The 27500-nt window shown below is 43.5% G+C and overlaps 1 protein-coding gene across 14 annotated transcripts in view; it reads right to left on the bottom strand.

The window, feature by feature from the left end:
• LOC108414676 (calcium-activated potassium channel subunit alpha-1-like) overlaps nt 1-27500 on the bottom strand; it is a 209891-nt gene that overhangs the window by 90909 nt on the left and 91482 nt on the right. For all 14 annotated transcript variants that reach the window (XM_037544238.1, XM_037544235.1, XM_037544239.1 and 11 more), the window contains exon 3: nt 20905-20966. In XM_037544238.1, the coding sequence (XP_037400135.1) occupies nt 20905-20966 (62 nt within the window). The remainder of the gene's footprint in view (nt 1-20904; nt 20967-27500) is intronic.

Here is a 27500-nt window from a genome sequence, read left to right as displayed (position 1 = left end):
GAACGCGCTCATATAGGGAATTCCCAGGCTGAGCTTTTCTCGCTCTCGATGGGAAAAGATGCTGTTTTCAGTCCAAACGGCGAAACACTTTGTCCCACATACATTTTCCCTCTGAACGTCGCTGGATCCTCTCAATTATGACATATAAAGGAGATTCCCACCAGATTTTTCTAAATATCTGTATAACTCAGTTCTTAAGAAGTAAACAGAGTCAGAGCGGTTTGTCGGTTCCGAGTCAGAGCTGCTCACAGTGGTGGTGATGGGAACCAGACGTCCCTCTAAAAGCTCCTCACAGAAAGTTCCTACATGAACTGGTTCTGACTGAACAACCTGATTGCTTTACGGTTTTGTCGTAAAACATATTTTAAAACTATCACGTTTTTTCTGCAAATTTTACTGCATAATTTCTATTTATTTGCTGTTTATATTCCAAAAAAAACAAAGTATAAAATAACTATACAGAGGTGTGTCTCTGTAGAGGATGTGTTACTTATTAACACTTAGAAAATCAAACAGCATGTAATTACGCCAGCAGTGCCCAAACTATTACATACTACTCAATCATTTCCCCAAATAAATCATTTTTAAATATGACATACAGGCTGTCCACAGGGTGATTTAGAGGCTTGAGTAGCTGCTATTGCATATAATAAATATATAAATATGTGTAAATATAACACACCATGTATGATAACCGCTGCTGACGGAACAAAACCTCGTATCTCCAAACTGGTAACTTTACAGGAGAAGGAAAAAAAGACTTCACTTTTAATGGAAGTCAATGGAAACAGAATTCTTTCCCATGTAATTTTAGGCCGTTTCTTTTGGTTCATTCTTTGTGAAATTTAGACACAATGTAAAGACAACAGGCGTTTTCAAATTATGCCAAAAACTGAAAAACGACAAACAAGGAGATACAATTCTTCTGACAGCAGAGATATAATCCAACTAAATTTCACAGAATGGGGTGTTAAGTTTCTTTTAATTACTGGTGGACAGTAACTGAGTATCTCAGTAAATGTAATTAGTTTCTGTACTTTAGTATTTTTGGTGTATCTGTACTGAAGTTTCTCCGTTCTGGACTTTTTCCTTTCACTCCACTACATTTCAGAGTCTAATATCCGACTTTTTCCTCCTACATTTTGAGAAATCTGTCGTTCCTTTTGGTTTCTGTGTGTATAAAAACGTAACATGTCAAAACGAAAGAAGCGCAAAGCCAGAGCACCAATCAGGGCCCAGCGGTCACTTTGTTTAGAGCTGGTTTTGACCTGTTGGTCATACCGACCCAGTGCAGCACGCGGTTCAACAGTTAAACTTGGAACTAAGTTGTAAATAAATCTGAAACTGAAACTTTGCTTGTGTGTAAAAAGTGATTTCAGAGCCACTCGGTTCTCCCTGATGGAAACTGTTTACCTTCAGTGTTTTGTGCTTCTGATCATTTTAATAGACGTCAGCGTCACTAATTAATGACGTTCTATTAAAAGACTGGTTTACCAAGAGAGACGCTGGAGGACTTTCACCTGAAATGAGTTCATGAAGCCAGTCTGGTTATAAAAATGATAACAGGACATCAGAGCCAGAATTCCTCTTTTAGTACTTTTACTTTATACTTAAGTACATTTGAAGGGAAATACTTTAGTACTTTTACTCCAGTGGAGGTCTAAAGGGAGGAACTTCTACTTTACTGGAGGGATATTTTACCTTGGGGGTCTCGACTTTAACTCAGGGACATGGTTTCCATACTTTGTCCACCACTGCTTGGACCCAGTAACACAAAACTATCAGCATAGGGCCGATTTTTCCCGTAAATAAACCCAGAGTTCCTTATATGAGCACGTCACAGATGACCGAATGACCAAATGACCTCAGAGGGCTGTATCTCTGGCTAAAACACATTACTTAGTGCACCTTTAAGTAAAGTGATTGAGTTCACAGGCAGCGACGTGCTTCATAACATCTTCTTTGCTGAGACAAACAAATGCACTTGTGTAATACCTATATCAGGATGACCAGAGCATTCTGGACCACTGTGCACGAGAAATATAACAGATAACATACAGACACAGAAAGCGGTTAACAGATTGAATTGTTTTACAATTAGGGTGCAATCTGACCCACAGCGTGACATGCTGTTTCCTGTTGTCCTGATGACCGACTGGTCCCCAGTGAACAGACGGTACACTCTGTATTGCTGGACACACGACTGATGCCAATGTAAACATCCCAACAGGCTCAAATACCCGCAGCTCTTCCTCTCAGCAGAGCTGGACTGGAATAAATAATGCATGTCCATCTGACCTGGGGTCCTCTTCGCAGGCCACTCTCCTCTGATAGAACACGTGTGACATCTATAATCCAGTCAATAGATCATGTGTTTGCTTTTCTGAGACGGTTGTATAAAAATGATAAAATTATTTTTATTTGATTTTTTTGATAATAATGTGAAATTGTCTTAATTTATTAGCAGATAATTTATCTTGTTTTCAGAAATAAGCAAATATTTGGCTTGGTTTAAGAAGTAACGCAGTAATTTTGCACATGCTGAAACTTGTTGAGAGGTTTTTTTGTCCAGATCCATCTTATAATAAAAGGCTTTTATTTAAAAAAGCCATAGTTTTTACTTTTTGTTCTCTAGAATTGAAACTCCTGGTCACAGAGCACCTTCAGTTCCATGTGTTTATTTCCCTACCCTCTCTGTTTCACTTAGTTAAAGATAATATTGCGTGTTTTTAAATATTCCTGCTTGTATTAATTTAAAATACATTTTAGCTTGTTTTAAGGAATATTATAGATATTTTGTTCAAACAAAGACTAAAGAGAGAGTTTTTAATCAATCAATTTATCAGATTAAATTCAGTCTGTTGGTCACATGACGACTGATTTTCAACAAATCAGCAGAAAATTCAACTGATTTTTTTTAAGCATTAAAAATGACCAAACAAATTAAAATGGAAACTAAAAGTTTCTAAGAGTTTTATTCTGTTTCACTGTGTAACTACACAAAACTTTCCTCACTTTAAACCAATCAGAACAGGCTCTGTGTTGAACATGAATGGTGACGAATAAATGCCTTGCACTTTTCACCAGCACTTCCTGGACTATTAGGGCAAGCGTTACAGGGGAATCCAACCCGATGTTCAAAATTCCTGCATAATTCAGAGATTCAGAGGGTTTGGAGTGAGACGGTTCAGACGTCTTTACAGTGGTGGTGATGGGAACCAGGCGTCGCCATGACTACAACACAGATATAGACACTTTATTTACCATCCAGAACCACCAGAGAACCTACACGAGTCTTCAGAGTCTATATGGAATGTCGTTGATGGAAAACAGTGGAAAATCTGGAATAATGAGTTTCCTTTGGGGACTATTTTGCCGCACAGCGCCCTGCATGTCTCCCTCCACCATGAATGGAGTTGAAGTTCTCTAAACTCTCATAAAACAGCGTCTCAGTCATCAGGCAGTGAATTCAGAACCAGTTCATGTAGGAACTTTCTGTAGGAGCTTTTAGAGGGACGTCTGGTTCCCATCACCACCACTGTGAACAGCTCTGACTTGGTACGCTTGGTATCTAGAACAGAGCATTTCACACCAAACCGCTCTGAATGCCTGTTGGTGGAGTTCCCCGTTTAATGTCCCCAGTGCCTTCAGTGCAAATGACACAGCAGAAATCATGGTTATTGTTCTTTCCCTGACAGTTGCATTTGGGACATGGCTAACGACAGGTGTGCATTACACAGAAACCATCTTGGGCTGGGTGACTAGAGCCAAGCCAGTCATATAAGACACCCTTCATGAATAATGAAGGAGGGCTAAGAAGTATGGGAGACGTCATCAATGCCAGCGCCTCCGCCGCGGCACCGACAGTTCATACTGTAAAAATACATCTCTGAGCCCAAAGCAGCCACAGATTCAGCTGCAGCGCCAGCTCGAGTAAATAAAGGCCGATTGTGAGCAAAATAACTGGACCAGGATCAGCAATTAAAGACCTGCAGGACAGGAAGAGCCGCTGCAGCGCGGCCAGCCTGCGTGCTCTATTACTGCCTGATTGAATCAGGCTGATTTAATTATCTGATATCTGACTGGACTAGATTTCTAATTTTAATTAAGGCGAAGCAAAGGCAGGTGGTTTTACCATGCTTCAGACAGAGCCAGGGGGAGGGGGGGACAGGGGGACGAGGGAGGGAGGGGGGGGGTGTTAGTGACAAATCAGGGTCAAACTGATAAAAAAAATAATAATTACGACGCTGCAATTAGAATCATATTATATAAAGCAGGCAATTAATATTCAATTAGTTCCCGACTGCAGCACCATACAGAAAATATAATACGCCATTTAGACGGAAATAGAAACTCACGAAAGCAACAACGAGATTCGGTGAAAATGCACCATTATAAAACAGCCATGTCGAATAAAACAGTCAACCACAGCTTTCTTTACATCAGACAGTGCTAAACAACTGAGCCAATGAACAAACAGAAAAAACTGTTTTGAATGTCCATCAAAATATCTCCCCTCAACATTACTGAAGGGAAAAGGCACAGCTCATCTGAAGAAGCTCAATAACAGGCAGGACTAGCATTTATTTTAGAGCTCCAGTGAAAAGGGATCAGTAAGATTAAGCTTCGAAGATTTGGTTAGAATCTCAAATCAGATATATGTACGATATATTTCCAAAGGTGTTCAGTCGCCCATCCAAATCAGTGAATTCAGGTATTCCAATCACTTCCATGGCCACAGGTGTATAAAGCCGAGCCCCTAGGCCTGCAGACTGCTTCTACAGACATTAGTGAAAGAATGGGTCGCTCTCAGGAGCTCAGTGAATTCCAGCGTGGTACCGTGATCGGACGCCACCTGTGCAGCAAGTCCAGTCGTGAAATTTCCTCACTACTAAATATTCCACAGTCCACTGTCAGTGGGATTATAACAAAGTGGAAGCGATTGGGAACGACAGCAGCTCAGCCACGAAGTGGTCGGCCACGTAAAATTACAGAGCGGTCAGCGGATGCTGAGGGGCATAGTGCGCAGAGGTCACGGACTTTCTGCAGAGTCAATCACTACAGACCTCCAAACTTCATGTGGCCTTCAGATCAGCTCAAGAACAGCGTAGAGAGCTTCATGGAATGGGTTTCCATGGCCGAGCAGCTGCATCCAAGCCTTACATCACCAAGCGCAATGCAAAGCGTGGAATGCAGTGGAGTAAAGCGCCGCCACTGGACTCTAGAGCAGTGGAGACGAGTTCTCTGGAGTGACCAATCACAGTTCTCCATCTGGAAATCCAATGGACGAGTCTGGGTTTGCCGGTTGCCAGTTTTGACTGTACTTGTCTGACTGCATTGTGCCGAGTGTAAAGTTTGGTGGAGGGGGGATCATGGTGTGGGGGTGTTTTTCAGGAGTTGGGCTCGGCCCCTTAGTTCCAGTGAAAGGAACTCTTAAAGCTTCAGCACCAAGAGATTTTGGACAATTTCACGCTCCCAACTTTGTGGGAACAGTTTGGGGACGGTCCCTTCCTGTTCCAACATGACTGAGCACCAGTGCACAAAGCAGGTCCATAAAGACACGGATGAGCCAGTTTGGTGTGGAAGAACTTGACTGGCCTGCACAGAGTCCTGACCTCAACCTGGTAGAACACCTTTGGGATGAATTAGAGTGGAGACTGTGAGCCAGGCCTTCTCGTCCAACATCAGTGTCTGATCTCACAAATGCGCTTCTGGAAGAACGGTCAGAAATTCCCATAAATACTCCTAACCCTTGTGGAAAGCCTTCCCAGAAGAGCTGAAGCTGTTATAGCTGCAAAGGGTGGGCCGACATCATATTAAACCCTATGGATAAGAATGGGACGTCACTCAAGTTCATATGTGTGTGAAGCCAGACGGCCGAATACTTTTGGCAATTCGTTCCAGACTTCAACACTCACAGAAATCAGCTTCTATACTAACGTACTGCAGATAATTTGCTTCATGAGTTCTTGTTAAGACATAGCCAAAGCTATTATTCATTATTATTATAATATAGTCTTTGTCCAACTTTGCATCATAAATTTAGGAAGCAAATTATGGCGAGGTCCCTCTGACCCGTGTTCTGAAACTTATTCAGAAATCACCTGAATATGAACCATCCTTTTTGTTCTTAATAATAAAACTCTGATCTGCTCTGAGGGAATATTACAACTGGCAACCAGTGATCAACAAACATACAATACCCAGTTTAGGCGTGTCACTAAAGCAGACGGAGTGTCCGGAGTAGATGGGTGGGTGGAGTTACAGGCTGTTCCCTACAGTGGCCTGTATATAAAGCTTAAAAACATAGTCTAATGTAATAATATCCCACATTAGTTTGTCTTCCCGCTTGGAAGTGCTGAATCACAGTGTGTGATGATGGGTGTGACACAGTCAGCAACCGCACTACTTAAGCACTTGAACCCGAGAGGGAGTCTGTTATCCTGAAATACCATCCCGGCTGTGATCCGGTGTCCGTAGATCATCTCAGCCGTGATGTTATTGGTGATAACTCCCTCCTCGAGTGCTCCACTGCTTTAATACAGCAGTTAAATAAATACAGTAAGAAATGAATAAACTGGCCGTGAACGCGGCGTTTAATATGCTTTAATGTTCAGCTCCTTCCTCCTAATTAGAGCTCCTTAACGAGCAGCTCGTTGCTACATCAGAGTAACGAGCTCCGCCCACTCGCTGCTCAGCCGGCAGTTCGTTCTCCAGCTCCTCACACTAAATTCCCAAACTGTCGTCTCCACTGAGCAGCTTTTCAGTCGGCAGCTGTGACAGAAGAACAGCTGAACAACCTGGAATCAGCCAGAAATGAACCCAACACCATTCGCCAGACGTGTCTGATCTTCAGAGTCGGACCAAATCAGACTGAGCCGTAAAACTGACCCAATATCAGGTTCAGCTCAGTTTGGTCAGTTTGTCCAGATCAGTATTAATGTTGTTTTGTTCCAGCCGGTCTGTAAAGCTTCTTACAGCCCGTTTAGTTTGGCGAATGGTGTTGGGTTCATTTCTGGCTGATTCCAGGTTGTTCAGCTGTTCTTCTGTCACAGCTGCCGACTGAAAAGCTGCTCAGTGGTGACGACAGTTTGGGAATTTAGCGTCGTCTCGTCTTCAGAGTCGGACCAAATCGGCTGTCGGTCAGATGTGGTCTTAACAGCGTCCGTTTTCTGTTTGTGGCAAAGTCAGAAGTAAAATCGTTCTGGCCGGAACTGTTGTATAAAAATCAATCATCGGTTGGCGCTCAGGTTTACATTGTCTCTCTCACCACATTATAGCATGTTATGACACGATTGCTTGATGCCAATTATCCCAAAAACTCAAATGAAAAAATGCAGATGCTTGATGTCACAGTGTACGTCACATACGTCCTGCTTAGCATTTCAGCACCTCTAACTCAAAACACCCCCTCGCGTCACGGCCTCGCCTTCAGAATCGACCTCTTTCACTGTTTCAATGTCTTCTTATCAGTAAAAGTCAATCAACAGCTTCCATAACAGATTTTATTACAAAAAAACCATCTGCCCTGAGCTTGTCCAGCGGAGGAGGCCAGCGTGTTTTCCATTATCAGCTCATCAGCGCTGGTGCACACGTCAAGGCTTTATCTCCTTCATCTCTCCGCTCTGTTTATGGGGCTGTATTGACTTTACTGGCCTGTTTCCTGCCATCTGTCGCAGGGTGGCCACTGTGTCCACAATAAAAGCAGGCTGGGAGAGCAGGTGAGCCTAATTACATGAAGACGCTGCTCTGTTTCAGCCGGACCATCAAACAGGGCCCCTCACAACTGCCTCGTTCCAGTTTTCACCCATTACAACAAAAACATGACGGCGAAAGAGTCAATGAAGGACAATCGTTGCAGGTAAATGGCTCACAGAAGCCATGAAATGTGACTTCACTTGTTTCTCTGGAGGTTTATTTTTTGTTCTATGCATTTTTTTCTTTGAGTATATTTTGGCAGTCGTGGGCTGGAGGTTAGGGAACTGGCCCTGTGACCGGAGGGTTGCCGGTTCGATCCCCAGTGCCGAGCCAGGGTCCTCAAGGCTCAAGGGTCCTTGAGCCAGACACCTAACCCCCAACTGCTCCGTGGATGGGGCTGCCCACCGCTCCGGGCAAGTGTGCTCACTGCCCCCTAGTGTGTGTGTATTCACTAGTGTGTATGTGGTGTTTCACTTCACGGATGGGTTAAATGCGGAGGTGGAATTTCCCCGTTTGTGGGATCAAAAAAGTAGCACTTAACTTCTTCAAGCATGATTTTCAAACCAAGAGTAAACATTAATGAAAGTGTTTTAATTGTCTACTGGGCCGACGGTTTGAAGAAAGCTGAGGTTGTCATTTTTCTCGGCACAGTCGTCTTTGTGGAGTTTGAGGTGTGAACAGTTTCTAACAGCAGGGGGTTCTCAGCCCTACTCTTTCGCCCCACGTTGCTCACTAGCAGCTCAACACAGAGACGCAACATTTCACACACTGAGGGACAACAGAGTCCTGGTTCATCTGATTAAAAAAGAGTTATGGGGAAATTATACTGTAGGTGACAATATACATTTAATCTATTCAAGTTCATTTACATTTTGCGGCCACTAGGGGGCAGAAAGAGGCTAATCAAATATCTTCGTACGCAAACTTCACGCAAACCTGGGAAAGTGGATGCATGTCTTACATAAAAAAGTCAATGAAAATGTACTACTATCCTTCCAAAGGTGGTGCGCTGTAGGACGGTAGCATTACAGCTACTGAGGGCTGATTAGAAAGCTAAGCAGCTCATTATAAAGCAGTTCAGCATCATCAATGCCACCAGTGTTAATAAGACACAGCTACTGAATCCCATGACTGGAGTGATGAACACGTTCAGATGTTCTATGTTAAGAAAGTGCATTAATATGCTAAAAAATTAAAAATAAAAAGCACAAAATTGAATCAAAGATCCACAGAAACATTTCAGACCTTCCCACAAGCGCCCTCTAGTGCCCGATCGACTCGAACAGGAGTTCTCCTTCACTAGAAACTCTCTGCTGTGAAACAACAGGCGAGATGTTGCTCTTCACTCAGATGTTGTCTACTTGTTTGCTGTCTTGTGTGTTTTATGGTTTAGTTTTGTAACTAAGCACTTGTTAATGTCGCCTTGTGATTGTTGCCTTGGCCTTTGTGAGAAGCACTGTTTACTTTTAATATTAACATCAATCTGCCGAGGGACTGCGGTCTGTAGTAGTAACTCAGTCAAGACTGAAACCAGATGAAGATTTTCTCAAATACATATATATGGGCAATATATTCCCATATAAGTTGGGGCAAACCAAAAATATAATGGGTTTTACTGATGCTTCCAGCTGGTCAGAATCCAGATTTAAACCCTATAGTGAATATTTGGTCTCACATTAAACATAAACTAGCTTGTCAGTGCTGAGTGGATCAATACAGACTCTGCTTGGTGTTCAAGACTCTGTACTGACTTACCGCAGCTCATGAGTATCAAACAAAAAATGACTCATAGAAAGATTTTCACAGTGGGTGCTGTTACGAAGCAGCTCTGGAGAAATCTGGGTCTGAGCCCCAACTCCCTGAGAACATGAGGAAGAACCACTGAGAGGAACCATGACTCTGAATAAGGAGAACCCCCTAAGAGCATTAAAGGGAGTTTCCAAAACTCAAAAGGAGAAACGTCCTACATGCAAGAAGAATTTCATTTAAAGTTTTAAGATGGTTGTAGGAATATTGCGTTAAGGTTATTCATTCTATTCAGAGTATTAATAATGCATTGATGTTGGCTGATTATGTCTGGATTACACACGGCACTCCGACTCATCCCAAAGACATTCACTGGATCTTATCCACTCCAACTCATCCCAAGTATGTTCACTGGAGCACCTTCACTCCAACTCATCCCAAATATGTTCACTGGATCTTCTTCACTCCAAACTCATCCCAAAGATGTTCACTGGAGCGTCAACACTCCAACTCATCCCAAAGATGTTCACTGGAGCTTCAACACTCCAACTCATCCCAAATATGTTCACTGGAGCTTCAACACTCCAACTCATCCCAAATATGTTCACTGGAGCTTCAACACTCCAACTCATCCCAAACATGTTCACTGGAGCTTCAACACTCCAATTCATCCCAAACATGTTCACTGGAGCTTCAACACTCCAACTCATCCCAAATATGTTCACTGGAGCTTCTTCACTCCAAACTCATCCCAAATATGTTCACTGGAGCTTCAACACTCCAGCTCATCCCAAATATGTTCACTGGAGCTTCAACACTCCAACTCATCCCAAATATGTTCACTGGAGCTTCTTCACTCCAAACTCATCCCAAATATGTTCACTGGAGCTTCAACACTCCAGCTCATCCCAAATATGTTCACTGGAGCTTCAACACTCCAACTCATCCCAAACATGTTCACTGGAGCTTCAACACTCCAACTCATCCCAAATATGTTCACTGGATCTTCTTCACTCCAAACACATCCCAAATATGTTCACTGGAGCTTCAACACTCCAACTCATCCCAAATATGTTCACTGGAGCTTCAACACTCCAACTCATCCCAAACATGTTCACTGGAACTTCAACACTCCAACTCATCCCAAATATGTTCACTGGATCTTCTTCACTCCAAACTCATCCCAAATATGTTCACTGGAGCTTCGACACTCCAACTCATCCCAAATATGTTCACTGGAGCTTCAACACTCCAACTCATCCCAAACATGTTCACTGGAGCTTCAACACTCCAACTCATCCCAAATATGTTCACTGGAGCTTCAACACTCCAACTCATCCCAAATATGTTCACTGGAGCTTCAACACTCCAACTCATCCCAAACATGTTCACTGGAGCTTCAACACTCCAACTCATCCCAAACATGTTCACTGGAGCTTCAACACTCCAATTCATCCCAAATATGTTCACTGGAGCTTCTTCACTCCAAACTCATCCCAAATATGTTCACTGGAGCTTCAACACTCCAGCTCATCCCAAATATGTTCACTGGAGCTTCAACACTCCAACTCATCCCAAACATGTTCACTGGAGCTTCAACACTCCAACTCATCCCAAATATGTTCACTGGATCTTCTTCACTCCAAACTCATCCCAAATATGTTCACTGGAGCTTCAACACTCCAACTCATCCCAAATATGTTCACTGGAGCTTCAACACTCCAACTCATCCCAAACATGTTCACTGGAACTTCAACACTCCAACTCATCCCAAATATGTTCACTGGATCTTCTTCACTCCAAACTCATCCCAAATATGTTCACTGGAGCTTCGACACTCCAACTCATCCCAAATATGTTCACTGGAGCTTCGACACTCCAACTCATCCCAAATATGTTCACTGGAGCTTCAACACTCCAACTCATCCCAAACATGTTCACTGGAGCTTCAACACTCCAACTCATCCCAAATATGTTCACTGGAGCTTCAACACTCCAACTCATCCCAAATATGTTCACTGGAGCTTCAACACTCCAACTCATCCCAAACATGTTCACTGGAGCTTCAACACTCCAACTCATCCCAAACATGTTCACTGGAGCTTCAACACTCCAATTCATCCCAAATATGTTCACTGGAGCTTCTTCACTCCAAACTCATCCCAAATATGTTCACTGGAGCTTCAACACTCCAGCTCATCCCAAATATGTTCACTGGAGCTTCAACACTCCAACTCATCCCAAACATGTTCACTGGAGCTTCAACACTCCAACTCATCCCAAATATGTTCACTGGATCTTCTTCACTCCAAACTCATCCCAAATATGTTCACTGGAGCTTCAACACTCCAACTCATCCCAAATATGTTCACTGGAGCTTCAACACTCCAACTCATCCCAAACATGTTCACTGGAACTTCAACACTCCAACTCATCCCAAATATGTTCACTGGATCTTCTTCACTCCAAACTCATCCCAAATATGTTCACTGGAGCTTCGACACTCCAACTCATCCCAAATATGTTCACTGGAGCTTCAACACTCCAACTCATCCCAAACATGTTCACTGGAGCTTCAACACTCCAACTCATCCCAAATATGTTCACTGGAGCTTCAACACTCCAACTCATCCCAAATATGTTCACTGGAGCTTCAACACTCCAACTCATCCCAAACATGTTCACTGGAGCTTCAACACTCCAACTCATCCCAAATATGTTCACTGGAGCTTCTTCACTCCAAAATAATCCCAAAGATGCTCAATGGAGCTCCTTCACTCCAAGTCATCCCAAAGGTGTTCTACCAGGCTTCAACACTCAACTTATTTCAGAGCTTATTTTCAGAGAATCTTCATCACATGGTTTCTGAGACAGGGAGTTTCCACTGAAAGCAGCACGTGGTCCAGGCCTAGGCCTTAATCTTAAGTGTTTGTCCAATAACAACGATAAACTTTGACTGGACTGAACTGAAGTGAACTAACTTGAAGTTAGCTCCAGACAGCAGAAAGAACAAAGAGAGAAAAGCATCCAGAGATTAGATCTGCTCCATCTGTCAGAAGGTGCAGAGAGCTGTTCCACAGAGCTCCAGTGCAGCTGCAGCAGAAGATGCAACAGGACCTGGCTGCATGTGGTTAGATATGCTCCAGCAGGCTAGAGCGGCACGTCACAGCGATCTGAAACCTGGCGCCCTCTGTAATTAAGAGACGTTTAACGTAACTAATACCCCACAGAAAGGTCAGGTCACACACACACACACACACACACACACACACACACACAAACCTGTCTATGACAGCTGATAAACAGGAGAACGCTTCTCTCTTTAAGGCAAACTGACCTGGATACACAGTGACGGACAGATTCTGCGGTCAGCAGGCAGGGCGCTGCACCTCAGACAGAAGACTGTACTGTGATTATTACACACTTCTACTGTGACATGACTTGCAGTCTATTAATACAAATATACTAAACAATACACACTGACTGTCATAGCACAACTTTCTGACTCTACTGTGTTTCAATTTTAATTTATTACATTATTTGCTAACAGCAGCTGTTCACAGTGTGTAGACACAGAGTAAACGGATCAATACACCTGGCACAAAATCATTTTTAATAAAAATTTTTTTTTTTAATTACCTTAAAATACGATTTTCTTTCATTCTCATAAAAAGATATAATTTGGTATTAATAGATATGAAACATTTGGAGAAAATGTGCATGTTTGCTGGGTATGTGTTCATGTATAACCTTATTTCTCCACTTTTTTCTTTTTCATCTGCTATTTACATTGTGTGAAAGTTTCATAATGAATAGACATATATATAAAATATGTATTTTTTCTTCTTCCCAAAAAAAATGTGTATATATGTATATATATCTGGAAAATTTGTCCAATCATTGTGAAATTTTGGAGTCTTCAAATTGTGCAAAAAACAGTAAAAATGACAAAAATGGAGAGACAAACATTTTGCGTGACAGTGATGTTTACTAGGATGGAAATACTACACAAGATGAAACCAACTCCACTGCGAACTGCGTAAAACGGCACTGAGATCCAGGCTTGTAATCCAGACTGAGTAAGTTTGGCCGCTTTTCTCGCATTTCTGGCAGGAAAGGTGGAATGGGAAATTTCCAACATGAAGCTGGTGAATGAGCAGTGACTACAGCCTCGTGACTTTTTAGTGTTTTAGTTTCTTGTTTCAGATTAAACGTATCAGGAAACCAGCTGGAGTGACTATAAACACTAATCAGTCCATTCGTCTCCAAATTATCGACGTCCGTCTTAAATCTCTCTCTTTGCCGTTTCGTAGCTACTAGCTGGGCGAGACTGTTGTCTGTGTTGCTATGGTGACCAGCCGTCTGCGCTGATCTTCAGGGTTAAAGGGTGAATCAGCAGTTCTACATTAACTCCAGCGTTTAAGACCATTTACTGTTAAACTGTGTTGAAGGATCAGCAGAGCTTTATTTTACTGTAGAGGAGGATTATTTTATTATTACCTACTGATCTGATTCAGCTGTGGAGCCACAACAGGGCAGTGAAAGAGACGCATGTTGCCAACACCTGGTCCGATGCCAAGTGTTGTATATTGTGTATTGTATATTGTTTACTGTAGATGTACTGTATTGTATGTGTAGGAGTATTGAGTAGAATTACATCTTGTTGCACCAGATACAATTACCACCACCATGTTGTGTGGAAATTAAAAAAAAAAAAAAAAAAAAAAAAATCAATCAATACAAACACAAACAGAAATTCATCTGGAACACTGACTGATCAAGAAGCCCCCAGCGTATAATAAAATCTGTGATTGGCTAAAAGGCTCATCTGCACATTGCAGCCACTGACAATAATACTGTAATAATAAATACCAGGCGATATATAGTGCAGCCCTGCTGCGGAGTGGAGCTGAGAGAGGGCCAGAAGAGACCGACGCCTAAGAAACGCTGAGATATCACCACCAAAAATAGACTAAAACCTTCAATACAACACCAGTGAAGTCCGGGTCCCTGGTTCTGGCCTCCTGGGTGGCAGCGCCGCAACGAAAAAGCATCTTTATAGAGCTGCAGGAAACTTCTCTGACCTCAAACATGCTAGTTATTAGAAATTTCAGCCACCGGAAATGACACCTTCAGTTTCCACCCTTTACAAATCACTTTAACGGCAATGAAAATAAGAACTAAGATTAAGATTAAGATTAAGATTAAGAGACCCTTATTAGTCCCACAACGGGGAAATTTCACCTCCTCATTTAACCCGTCCGTGAAGTGAAACACCACATACACACTAGTGAGCACACACACCCTAGGGGGCAGTGAGCACACTTGCCCGGAGCGGTGGGCAGCCCAATCCTCAGCGCCCGGGGAGCAGTTGGGGGTTAGGTGTCTTGCTCAAGGACACCTCAGTCATGTGCTGTCGGCTCTGGGGATCGAACCGGCGACCTTCCGGTCACAAGGCTGGTTCCCTAACCTCCAGCCCTCATCTGCCCCCCAAAAAAGGTGGGATTCGAACCCAGAGCACAATGGATTAGCAGTCCATCGCCTTAACCTCTCGGCCACCTCGTCAACAGGAACTAAAAATGGAACTAAAAATGCTGTTCCCTTCCTTTTCCTCGAAGCTAAAGTCTTGTTATTTGAATTGTCTGTTCCTCCTTAAATAGAGCGCAGTTACATTCATATTCGTGTTGATCTCTTATACTAACGCTGCTCGGTCCAGAGGAGGATGGGTTCCCCTTTTGAGTCTTGGTTCCTCTCAATGTTTCCTCCTCTTGGTCTGAGTAAAGTCTGTTATTACAGTCCGTCTACAGGATTTCCAGCATTTGTAAGAACGTACAGGTGAAATTACCGTGTAGTTTTCCATGATTCTGCTATACCAGGGCTCGGCAACCCCAACGTTAAGCAGAGCCATTTCACCAAATTTCAACAGTTTTCGGGAGAAACAACATTTAATGTCCATTTTATCGAACATTTCACCAGTATGTAAACGTGTCTCAGTACAGACTAAAACATATAATCGAAATGAAGACTCGAACTCGAACTTCAACTCTAAATGAAAGACGGACTTTGCTCTGCTCTCAGCTTCAGCTCAGCTATAGCCGCTTTCTCGCATCTCCAGCAGGAAACTTTCCCGCAAAAGTAGATCAGTTAGGAGGAGGATGGGTTCCCCTTTTGAGTCTTGGTTCCTCTCAAGGTTCCTTCCTCCTGCTCTTAGGGAGGGTTTCCGTGCCACTGTTTCCACTGGCGACGGTTCTGGGGGCTCGGACCTGGATTTTTCTGTAAAGCTGCTTTGTGACAACACCTCCTGTAAAAAGCGCTAAATAAAAATAAAGTTTATACATTTTAATGCACACTCACTGTTTATTTCTGCTGAATTTAATACACTGGGGAGGAAAAAGAGCATAAAATGTAGCCAGCGCAAAAGTTAGGACACGTTTTACAACATAAAATAAACAGAAATACACAAAGTGCTAGAAAGACTGTAAACGTGTTTCAGGATTCACTCCAGTACTTTTGGCACAACAGAGTGTTTACAGTAGTGTGGGACTTTCCTGATTACAGTGTTCAGTCAAAGAAGAAGCAGCCTACAAACAGGCTGGAGGGGTCTGACCACCCACCCGTCCCCCTTAATACAGCAGTGTGCAAACTCCCTTAATATACGGCGGTCAGGAGTGTCATTATGACCACCTCCTCGTTTCTGCGCTCACTGTCCACTTTATCAGCTCCACTGACCGTATAGCTGCTCTCTGTAGTTCTACATTTACAGACTGTAGTCCATCTGTTTCTCTGATACTCTGTTACCCTGTTCTTCAGTGGTCAGGACCCCCATGGACCCTCACAGAGCAGGTACTATTTGGGTGGTGGGTCATTCTCAGCACTGCAGTAACACTGATGTGGTGGTGGTGTGTTAGTGTGTGTTGTGCTGGTACGAGTGGATCAGACACAGCAGTGCTGCTGGAGTTTTTAAACACTGTGTCCACTCACTGTCCACTCTATTAGACACTCCTACCTTGTCGGTCCACCTTGTAGATGTCAGAAGAAGTCAGAGACGACAGCTCATCTGCTGCTGCACAGTTTGTGTTGGTCATCCTCTCGTCCTTCATCAGTGGTCACAGGACGCTGCCCACAGGACGCTGCCCACAGGACGCTGCCCACAGGACGCTGTTGTCTGGATGTTTTTGGTTGGTGGACTATTCTCAGTCCAGCAGCGACACTGAGGTGTTTAAAAACTCCAGCAGCACTGCTGTGTCTGATCCACTCAGACCAGCGCAACACACACTAACACACCACCACCCTGTCAGTGTTGCTGCAGTGCTGAGAATGACCCACCACCCAAACAGTACCTGCTCTGTGAGGGTCCATGGGGGTCCTGACCACTGAAGAACAGGGTAACAGAGTATCAGAGAAACAGATGGACTACAGTCTGTAACTGTAGAACTACAGAGTGCAGCTATACAGTAAGTGGAGCTGATGAAGTGGACAGTGAGCGTAGAAACGAGGAGGTGGTCAGAACGTTCTGGCTGATCAGTGAGTATATATATACAGTGTAGTCCTAAATCTGAGAGCGCATTGAAAAACTTTGAAACAGACTGATGAGTCGTGCCACGAAAGCGGAGCAAACACTATGAAATCCGGGTCACCGTCCACTCCGACTGTTAAGCTGATAACAAAACTTTGTATTAAACTAAAAAAGACCATCACAGAGAAACGCTTTCACTAGTGGCCTCAGACGTTCGGACCCCATTTAGTCTGCATCCTGCAGTGCTGGTCACTCTGATCCACTCTAATTGATGCCGTTTCCTTTCAGACAGGAAGTCAGCCTTTTCCTCTTCCTCATCACTGCATTAGTGGGACACGGCGTAATTAGTAGAACAATCACATCTCTCTCAGCACCGGCCAGAAGCTACAGCTAAACACCAACCGCTGTAATGACCACAGCGCTGGACCAGCCAGCAGTGGTAACTGGCTCTTTGGAGCGATGCCAGAAGAACCTTTTGGTTGAGTGGTTTAAAGAAGTGGGGCTGTTGCGGCGCCGCTCCAAAGAACCGGTTTTAGCACCTGTATTACTACCACTGTATTTAGCACAGTGTTATATTAGTATATTAAAAGTACAATATCATCACCATCATGGCAGCATTATTTTTTTCCACCAAACTTTCTGCATAATTAATAATTAATTTAGATGTAAACAGAGTCATTCTGAGTGGTTTGGTGTGAAATGCTCAGTTCTAGATAAACTCACCGAGTCAGAACCGTTCACAGTGGTGGTGATAGGAACCAGACGTCTCCCTCTAAAAGCTCCTACAGAAAGTTCCTACATGAGCTGGTTCTGAATTCACTGCCTGATGACTGAGACGCTGTTTTATGAGAGTTTAGAGAACTTCAACTCCATTCATGGTGGAGGGAGACATGCAGGGCGCTGTGCGGCAAAATAGTCCCCAAAGAAAACTCATTATTCCAGATTTTCCACTGTTTTCCATCATCAACATTCCATATAAGCTCAGAAGACTCGTGTAGGTTCTCTGGTGGTTCTGGATGGTAAATGAAGAGTCTATATTTGTGTTGTAGTCATGGCGACGCCTGGTTCCCATCACCACCACTGTAAAGACGTCTGAACCGTTTCACACCAAACCCTCTGAATCTCTCTGATCACACCTCAAATTTTGAAAAATCTATGGAATTCCTCTGTAAGATCCTCTGGTGCCCTCGCCATTAGAGATATGATGCCCCATCCCTCCAAAGTCAGCAAACAAAACACTGTCACAGACGGCACTTATCCACTGACTATAACCTAAGATGTTTTGCTGGTGACTTGTCCACACACACACACACACACACACACACACACACACATTTGCATTACGCAAGTCTAGGACACAATACGCTCAGGGGTTAATCCATGCAAAGTTATGTTTATTGACTATTTATGGCTGGATTATAATACAGAGACGGATTAGTCTCGTGTGTGAAGCTGGGGGTACACTACACGATTTTTGGTCTGGCTGCGTCTGAGCTGGTCGGCTCTGGTCTGCAGATTTTGGGTCAGTCTGAGTCGACAGTTGGAGAGAGAGTCGAGTCGTGTCTGAGCGGCGCAGACTCAGATTTTCCGGACGCTCCTGATCGTTTCAGGCCAGCCGGAGTTTTCCAGACACGTCTGAGCGAAATCTGGTGTAAACCGATCAACTCAGCGTGAACGGATTCCTGCAGCAACCAATGAAAACCGAGAGAGCGAAAGAAGAAAATACAGCAGTTAATCAAAGACGAATGGAGAAAAGCCTCTCGCGTGTGGAGCGAAGCTTCCTAATGAGCCCAGTTTAAGGCATGAGCACAATCGAGTTCACGTGCGCTTAAAACTAAAAGATACAAACTCATCACATCACCATGAGTCTCACCATAACACGTCTACCTGCTGCTCCTTTACTGTTTCAGCGCAAACGGCAGAGAAAACAGCAGCAGCAGCTCCACGTTTGCTCATTAGCGCCTCCTAGTAACGGGAGAACGCCAGAGTTTGCGAGAGCTCAGTGAGCTGCTGTCGGTTCAGTTGATCCCCTAATCATTCCGTGTGGATGCCCAATATTTCAGCCTTCCCAAAAAAACAAAACACCACCAGTCTTTTAGAATCTGCTCAGTCTGGTGAAGCCAAGGCTTAACAGCTAATCTAAACTGTTCTACTGTATTTAGTTACATATGGAACCATGAACCTACAGCAGGTCAGCTCCGCCTTCTCACCCTACATGTGATTTACATACCTCAGTCTTAAAGGCACAGTCACAAAAACAGCCGGTTCAGTTCTAAGGGATAAAGAGATGCTGGGAAACGGTCCTGTAATAACAAGTCGTCACTGTTTTTGGTACATAAATGTTGACGAGTGAAGAAAACTAAAAGCAAGAAAGATTGTCCTGCAAACGCCTCCACAGAATACACCAGTGTTTCTGAACTAAGACCCTGCACGAGTGTTTTAACCCCTCACACTGCTGTTTATGAGCTGATGATGCTGAATCAGGTGTCTCAGAGCAGGAGAACACTAAAAGGTGCTGGACAGGCAGAGAGGGGGCGGGGCGGTGGGCGGTGGGGGGGTGGAAGGCGTTCTGCCGGAGCAGGATTGGGAAACGGTGCTCTAACTAATCACTGAATGGGGCATTAAGCAGGAATACTGAGCATCTGAATGTCCTTAGCAGCGTGTTTATATAATGGCCGGTACATCCTTAATCTGGCCAGCAAGGTCAGCGTGGAGAGGATGAAATGAGCCGCAGACAAATGAATATGGCCTGAAATGATGTAAGGACAAGTGGCTTATCTCTCTCGCTCTCTCTCTCCTCTCTCTGTGTGTCTCTCTCTCTCTCGCTCTCTCTCTCCTCTCTCTGTGTGTCTCTCTCTCTCTCCTCTCTCTGTGTGTCTCTCTCTCTCTCGCTCTCTCTCTCCTCTCTCTGTGTGTCTCTCTCTCTCTCTCCTCACTCTCGCTGTATCTCTCTCTCTCTCTCTCTCCTCTATCTATGTCTCTCTCTCTGCTCTCTCTTGCTGTCTCTCTCTCTCTCTCTCTCCTCTCTCGCTGTATCTCTCTCTCTCTCTCCTCTATCTGTGTCTCTCTCTCTCTCCTCTCTCTCTGCTCTCTCTTGCTGTCTCTCTCTCTCTCTCTATCTCTCCTCTCTCTCTTCTCACTCTCGCTGTATCTCTCTCTCTCTCTCCTCTATCTGTCTCTCTCTCTCTCCTCTCTCTCTGCTCTCTCTTGCTGTCTCTCTCTCTCTCCTCTCTCTCTGCTCTCTCTTGCTGTCTCTCTCTTTCTATCTCTCCTCTCTCTCTCCTCACTCTCGCTGTATCTCTCTCTCTCTCTCCTCTATCTGTGTCTCTCATTCTCCTCTCTCTTGCTGTCTCTCTCTCTCTCTCCTCTCTCTCTCCTCTCTCTCTGCTCTCTCTTGCTGTCTCTCTCTCTCCTCTCTCTCTGCTCTCTCTTGCTGTCTCTCTCTCTCTCTCCTCTATCTGTGTCTCTCATTCTCCTCTCTCTTGCTGTCTCTCTCTCTCTCTCCTCTCTCTCTCCTCGCTCTCGCTGTATCTCTCTCTCTCTCCTCGCTCTTGCTGTCTCTCTCTCTCTCTCTCCTCTATCTGTGTCTCTCTCTCTCTCCTCTCTCTTGCTGTCTCTCTCTCTCTCTATCTCTCCTCTCTCTCTCCTCGCTCTCGCTTTATCTCTCTCTCTCTCCTCTATCTGTGTCTCTCTCTCTCTCTCTCCTCTATCTGTGTCTCTCTGTCTCTCCTCTCTTTCGTTCTGCCCTCTCTCTGTCTCTCTCTCTCTCTCTCTCTCTCTCTCTCTCTCTGCCACACGCGCAGAAAGCCTTTGCGTCATAATGCCTCATTGTGTTGATCACCTGTGATGCACGCAGTTACACAGACATCAGGTATTAGAGCTGAAAGGCTTGTAAAAAGCATACAGTCACTCCTTCTGTCACAAAGCAATGAAGGAAAACTCACTCAGAGGAGTCGATGAAGTAAATGACGAGGGCTCCGATGCTGAGAGCGAACACCAGCACCACCTGAAGAGAACAAAAAAAAGAACACACAAACACTTAATACTCTACCAAAAACGGGAATTCCAACAGTATTTATCAAATTCTGCATAACTCAGCGTGTGAGGTGTAATCAGAGGTTCAGAGGGTTTGGTGTGAACTGGTTCAGACGTCTTTACAGTGGTGGTGATGGGAACCAGGCGTCGCCATGACTACAACACAGATATAGACACTTTATTTACCATCCAAACCACCAGAGAACCTACACGAGTCTTCTGAGCTGATATGGAATATTGATGATGGAAAATAGTGGAAAATCTGGAATAATGAGTTTTCTTTGGGGACTATTTTGCCGCACAGCGCCCTGCTTGTCTCCCTCCACCATGAATGAATTTAAAATATGCTTTAGACTTAAATCTTCTCAAAACTACCATAAAACAGTGTGTCAGGCATCAAGCGGTGAGTTCAGGACCATTTCATGTAGTGAGGGAGCTTTTCAGGTGGACGTCTGGTTCCTATCACCAACACTGTGAACTGTCCTGACTCCAAGTTTCTCTATCAGACATTTTCATTTTTATATTTAAAAAAAGTAAATTTTTAAGGAGAAACTGCAAATGTGATTTTTCACTTTTTAATTTTCTTTAAAATAGCCCCACTTTGAAGCCCGGCCTTCATTAATTCTCAGAAGATCAGGACCATATCTGCTCAAGCACCTTTACAACAGGTTAAGAAACACATTTGTGTGAATGTAAATTCATTAAAGCCTATCTGGAGTCACTGTAACGGTGGAACTGCGCAGCAGGAAGGCGGAGGCACAGCGGCCAGGCAGGACAGAAGGTTTCAGGGCAGGCAGATAAATTTAATTACCCAGTTCAGAGATTCAGATCTGCTCTTTTCCTCCAGAAAGTCCTTGAGGCTGTTGCTCCGAGGAGCAGGACAGCAATCTCAGTAAAACTGATAAACGTCACGTAATTAATGCAGTAATGAATATAGCGGACGCCAGATTAATCAAGCCAAATTGATTCTAATTAACCAGCACTCAGAGCTTGTTAAAACGCAGCGACACACATCTGCCGTCCTGTTAGTGGTTTTAACTCTATAGCTGTACTCAGACAGGATTAGGTTTACACGGCGAGGCGGGGTGATGCAGCTAAAATGGGTGTTTCTCTGTGATTTCAGTCCCATCTGAATCCATCATATCATTTTTATGGACTGCACGCTCCTGCCCCAGAAAAGGCTCCAGCAGTTCCAAATAAAATCAGGTTATATTAATCCGGTGCTATAAAACAAACCATAGAAATAATCCCAGTTTACATTAATTATGTTTAATAAAACAAGCAGTAAACATATCCCAATGTTATATTAAACCAGTGCTATAAAATGAACTGTACCTTCAGATTATAATAATCCAGTTCCATAAAACGAAGCATATAAATAATCCCAGGTTATATTAATCCTGTTCTATAAAACAAACCGTAGTAATAACCCTAGGTTATATTAATCCTACACTACAAAACAAACCATAGAAATAATCCCAGTTTACATTAATTATATGTAATAAAACAAGCAGTAAACATATCCCAATGTTATATTAATCCAGTGCTATAAAATGAACTGTACCTTCAGATTATAATAATCCAGTTCCATAAAACGAATCATATAAATAATCCCAGGTTATATTAATCCTGTTCTATAAAACAAACCGTAGTAATAATCCCAGGTTATATTAATCCTACACTATAAAACAAACCATTGAAATAACCCCAGGTTATATTAATCCTACACTATAAAACAAACCATAGAAATAATCCCAGGTTATATTAATCATACACTATAAAACAAACCACAGAAATAATCCCAGGTTATATTAATCATACACTATAAAACAAACCACAGAAATAATCCCAGGTTATATTAATCCTACACTATAAAACAAACCATAGAAATAATCCCAGGTTATATTAATCCTACACTATATAACAAACCATAGAAATAATCCCAGGTTATATTAATCCTACACTATAAAACAAACCATAGAAATAATCCCAGGTTATATTAATCATACACTATAAAACAAACCACAGAAATAATCCCAGGTTATATTAATCCTACACTATAAAACAAACCATAGAAATAATCCCAGGTTATATTAATCCTACACTATAAAACAAACCACAGAAATAATCCCAGGTTATATTAATCCTACACTATATAACAAACCATAGAAATAATCCCAGGTTATATTAATCCTACACTATAAAACAAACCATAGAAATAATCCCAGGTTATATTAATCCTACACTATAAAACAAACCATTGAAATAACCCCAGGTTATATTAATCCTACACTATAAAACAAACAATAGAAATAATCCCAGGTTATATTAATCCTACACTATATAACAAACCATAGAAATAATCCCAGGTTATATTAATCCTACACTATAAAACAAACAATAGAAATAATCCCAGGTTATATTAATCCTACACTATAAAACAAACCATAGAAATAATCCCAGGTTATATTAATCCTACACTATATAACAAACCATAGAAATAATCCCAGGTTATATTAATCCTACACTATATAACAAACCATAGAAATAATCCCAGGTTATATTAATCCTACACTATAAAACAAACCATAGAAATAATCCCAGGTTATATTCGCCATGTGTAAAACAAGCAATATAAATATTCCAAGATTACATTAATCCCATGCTATAAAATGCACTGTACCTCCAGATTATATCAATCCTGTTCTATAAAATGAACCATAGAAATAATCCCATGTTGTGATTTCATGCGAATGGCATTTGTATGGAGGCACTTGAAGGGGTCGTTTATTTACTTGCTCAAAAAACACTAAACTAATAAACAACCCATAGCGATCAGCGTGTTTCCAAACCTCTCCTGGAGGAAGTCCAGCATATACAGTCACCATCCGACACCAGGTTTATCTACTCACGCCTTCAGGCGCTGCTGATGGAGTTAAACCATTTCCATCAGTAGTTTAAGTGAGGATTAAAGGACGAGAAGCACGGCAAAGCTCGTTATATGGAACACTATCCGTCCGTCCGTATGTGGGTCCAGTCACCCTGAACTGTAAGACTAGATCTGGCGGTACAAACAAACTGCAATTACTCCGACCACATCACCGCTGAGGAGTGACTTCATCGCCGCAACAGGATCCGCTCAGGAAATCAGGAAAAATACCGTCCAGCGCTGACCGAGTGACCGTCCAGCTTCCAGCTTCTGCTGCGGATCAACAAACGAACCTCCAGCTTCACGGCTTCACAGACCAAGACACAGTTTTCTGAACAGTTCACCAGAAGCTGGTGGGGGTGCAAATGTCACAACCTGCCCCACAGGTGGGGTCAACCGTAAGAGACTGAGGGGCAAGTTGTCACAATCAACAAAACGTCAATAATTTTCTCCCTGGTTTCTATAATGTAAAGTGCCATCACTGACCCATGACTGACCACTCTACCCTCCACAGTGCAGGCCTGAAGACCACCGGAGAGTGAGAAACCCTAAGAATACGGCACCATCTCACTCTGCTTGCACAGTCGACCAATAATCAGTGGTCAATAATCAGCGTATTCGGTGTTCGAGGCTGATGACTGCACTGCTGTGGCTGAACACTGACTCGGCCTGTGTGAGATAATCGGTTTAGATGGTTCTAAGTGCTGTGATTGATCTGCAGGTGAAGATCAATAGAGGAGCAGCTGTGCTGATGAGCTGCGTTGATGTTTATTAGCAGTAACTGGAGCGAAAGAGCTTTGCGGTAATTAATCGTGAGTGGTGGAAAGGGAAAAAAGAGGGTTCTACAAGGGTTCTTTAAGCTACGTTCACATTTGCCTTGCACCAAATCGTTTTGAGTGATTTTGTTGGCATGTTAATTTAATTACGCAGATATTTAGAAAAAAATCAGTGGAGTTCCCCTTCAAAGTGAGTACATTCAAATTTCCCAACTTAAGATGCTGTAAGACAAGATAAAGTTCTCCTTCAAATCAACCTGATTAAACTGAAGAAGAACATGATCATTTATATTAAACACATTTTAGGAAGCGAGGTGTCCTCAAACTTCTGACAGGCAGTGTAAGTGTGTTAAAAAGTGGGACACAGCAGGTAGGAAAACAGGTCAATACTGGACAGACTCACAAACCCGACACAACAACCAAACCCAGACTGACCCACAGGCCCAGGAGAACCACCTCAGCATCCAAAATATCCGCTTCATTCTCTTCTACCTTCTAAATCATTTTCAGAACCCAGACGTTCTTGTGGAGAGATCACATCTGCCCCCGCGAGACTATGAAGCCATATAGATTCTGGCTTGTCAGAGTTGCACCGGCCTGTTCACAGTTACTATGCTATGCATGGACAATCAGCATTTACGGGACTATTAAAGGGGAATTCCACTGATGTTTCAAAATTTCTGCATAATTAAAGAGACGTCCCCCTCTAAAAACATTTCCAGATTTTTTATATTTTACTGCCAAAATTTTAAACACAGCGAGGAGGGTCTGGGTTCGATTCCTCGGCCGGGTGATCAGGGTCCTCTCTGTGTGGAGTCTGCATGTTCTCCCCGTGTCTGTGTGGGGTTCCTCCGGGTTCTCCGGTTTCCTCCCACAGTCCAAAGACATGCAGTCAGGCCAATTGGACATGCTAAATTACCCCTGGGTGTGACTGGCTGTCTGTGTCTGTCTGTCTGCCCTGCGATGGACTGGCGACCTGTCCAGGGTGTATCCTGCCTTCCGCCCGAAGACTGCTGGGATAGGCTCCAGCACCCCCCCGCAACCCTGACGGAGAAGCGGCTTAGAGAATGGATGGATGGATGGATGGATGGATGGATGGATGGATGGATGGATGGATTTTAAACATAACTTTTTAATAAAAGTAACAAAGAAATCATGGGTGGACATATAAGAATAAATACATACAATTTTTTTTTTAAAAACCTCCAGTCCTAGGCTGGAGGTTAGGGAACCAGCCTTGTGACCGGAAGGTCGCTGGTTTGATCCCCTGAGCCCACAGCTCATGACTAAAGGGCCCTTGAGCAAAGCACCTAACCCCCAACTGCTCCCCGGGTGCTGTGGATAGGGCTGCCCACCGCTCCGGGCAAGCGTGCTCACTGCCCCCTAGTGTGCGTGAGTTGTTTCACTGCAAGGATGGATTAAACGCGAAGGTGAAATCTAATACGGGTCACATAATCTTAATCTAATCTATTGCAAAATCAGAATTTCCATCATCAACATTCCATATAAGCTCAGAAGACTCGTGTAGGTTCTCTGGTGGTTCTGGATGGTAAATAAAGTGTCTAGATCTGTGTTGTAGTCATGGCAACGCCTGGTTCCCATCACCACCACTGTAAAGACGTCTGAACCGTTTCACACCAAACCCTCTGAGTCTCTCTGTTTACATTTAAAACACTGAATTACGCTGAAATTTTGAAAAATTGGCGTGAAGTTGAACCTCCACGTGCAGATGTGGCTGTACTGGGCAGCACCTGCCTGATTTACACAGCTGGTCAGATGATGTAATACTCCACTACTCAGTTTATCCGGTAACAATCAGAATTTTCATGCAGGCCTTTATCACACGTGAGTGTGCGACTGCACGAGTGTGTGTTTATGGCTGAATGTTTTATTGTCGCCGTGGTTGAATAGCAGGAGCCCTATTAAACTTAATCTCCACGCACAGGAGGGATGAGCGCGTCCCCCTCGACTCGCTGACGAGATTTGAGATTTCACTTTATACATAAACCTTTAATGTCAATGTCACCATCCCTTCATATCTCTCCACCATCCACATCCCTTTATCTCTCTCTTCATCCCCTCATCAGACAAAATCAGCAGAGATCAGACAAGAGAGGACAGGAGAGAACAGATGAAAAGGATGAGAAAGACAAGAAAGGACAGCACAGATCAAACAAAAAAGGTCAGCAGAGATCAGATGAGAGGACAGGAGAGATCAGATGAAACAAGGACAAGAGAAATCAAACAAGACAGGACAGGAGAGGTCAGACAAGAAAGGACAGGAGAGGTCAGACAAGAAAGGACAGGAGAAATCAGACAAGAAAGGACAGACACATCTGACAAGAAAGGACAAGAGAGATAAGACATGGCGGCCCAAAAGGGCGAAGGAAATCAGACTAAGGAGGGCAGGAGAGACCAGACAAGCTTTATCTCAGCTGTGATGGCGAGCTGGTCTTTTACATAATGTATTTAAGGAGCAGGGCTGGCCCGGCGTGCCTGGATCTGTTTCTGCAGTACACAATGGCCTCTCTCCCTCTCTCTGTACCAGAGCAGCTCACACCATACATAATGGATGAGCAGCAGGCCGATTATTTTTCCATGATGGGAAATGGCATTGTTGCTCCACTACTGTTGATCCCTGGCGATGAGAAAACTCCAGCCATGCATTTTTAATTTCTGCTCACCCTCTCGACGGCGGGGTCCTCCAGAGGGCCACCCCCACACCAAAACAGTGGCCAGCGTGGCCAGTCGAGGAAACAAAACACAGGTTCACTGGACGGCCAGGTTGATAAACACTGTA

The sequence above is a fragment of the Pygocentrus nattereri genome, chromosome 13 (genome assembly GCF_015220715.1).
Source record: "Pygocentrus nattereri isolate fPygNat1 chromosome 13, fPygNat1.pri, whole genome shotgun sequence".
NCBI classification, from domain to species: Eukaryota; Metazoa; Chordata; class Actinopteri; order Characiformes; family Serrasalmidae; genus Pygocentrus; species Pygocentrus nattereri.
This window is presented reverse-complemented; position numbering and strand designations above follow the sequence as displayed.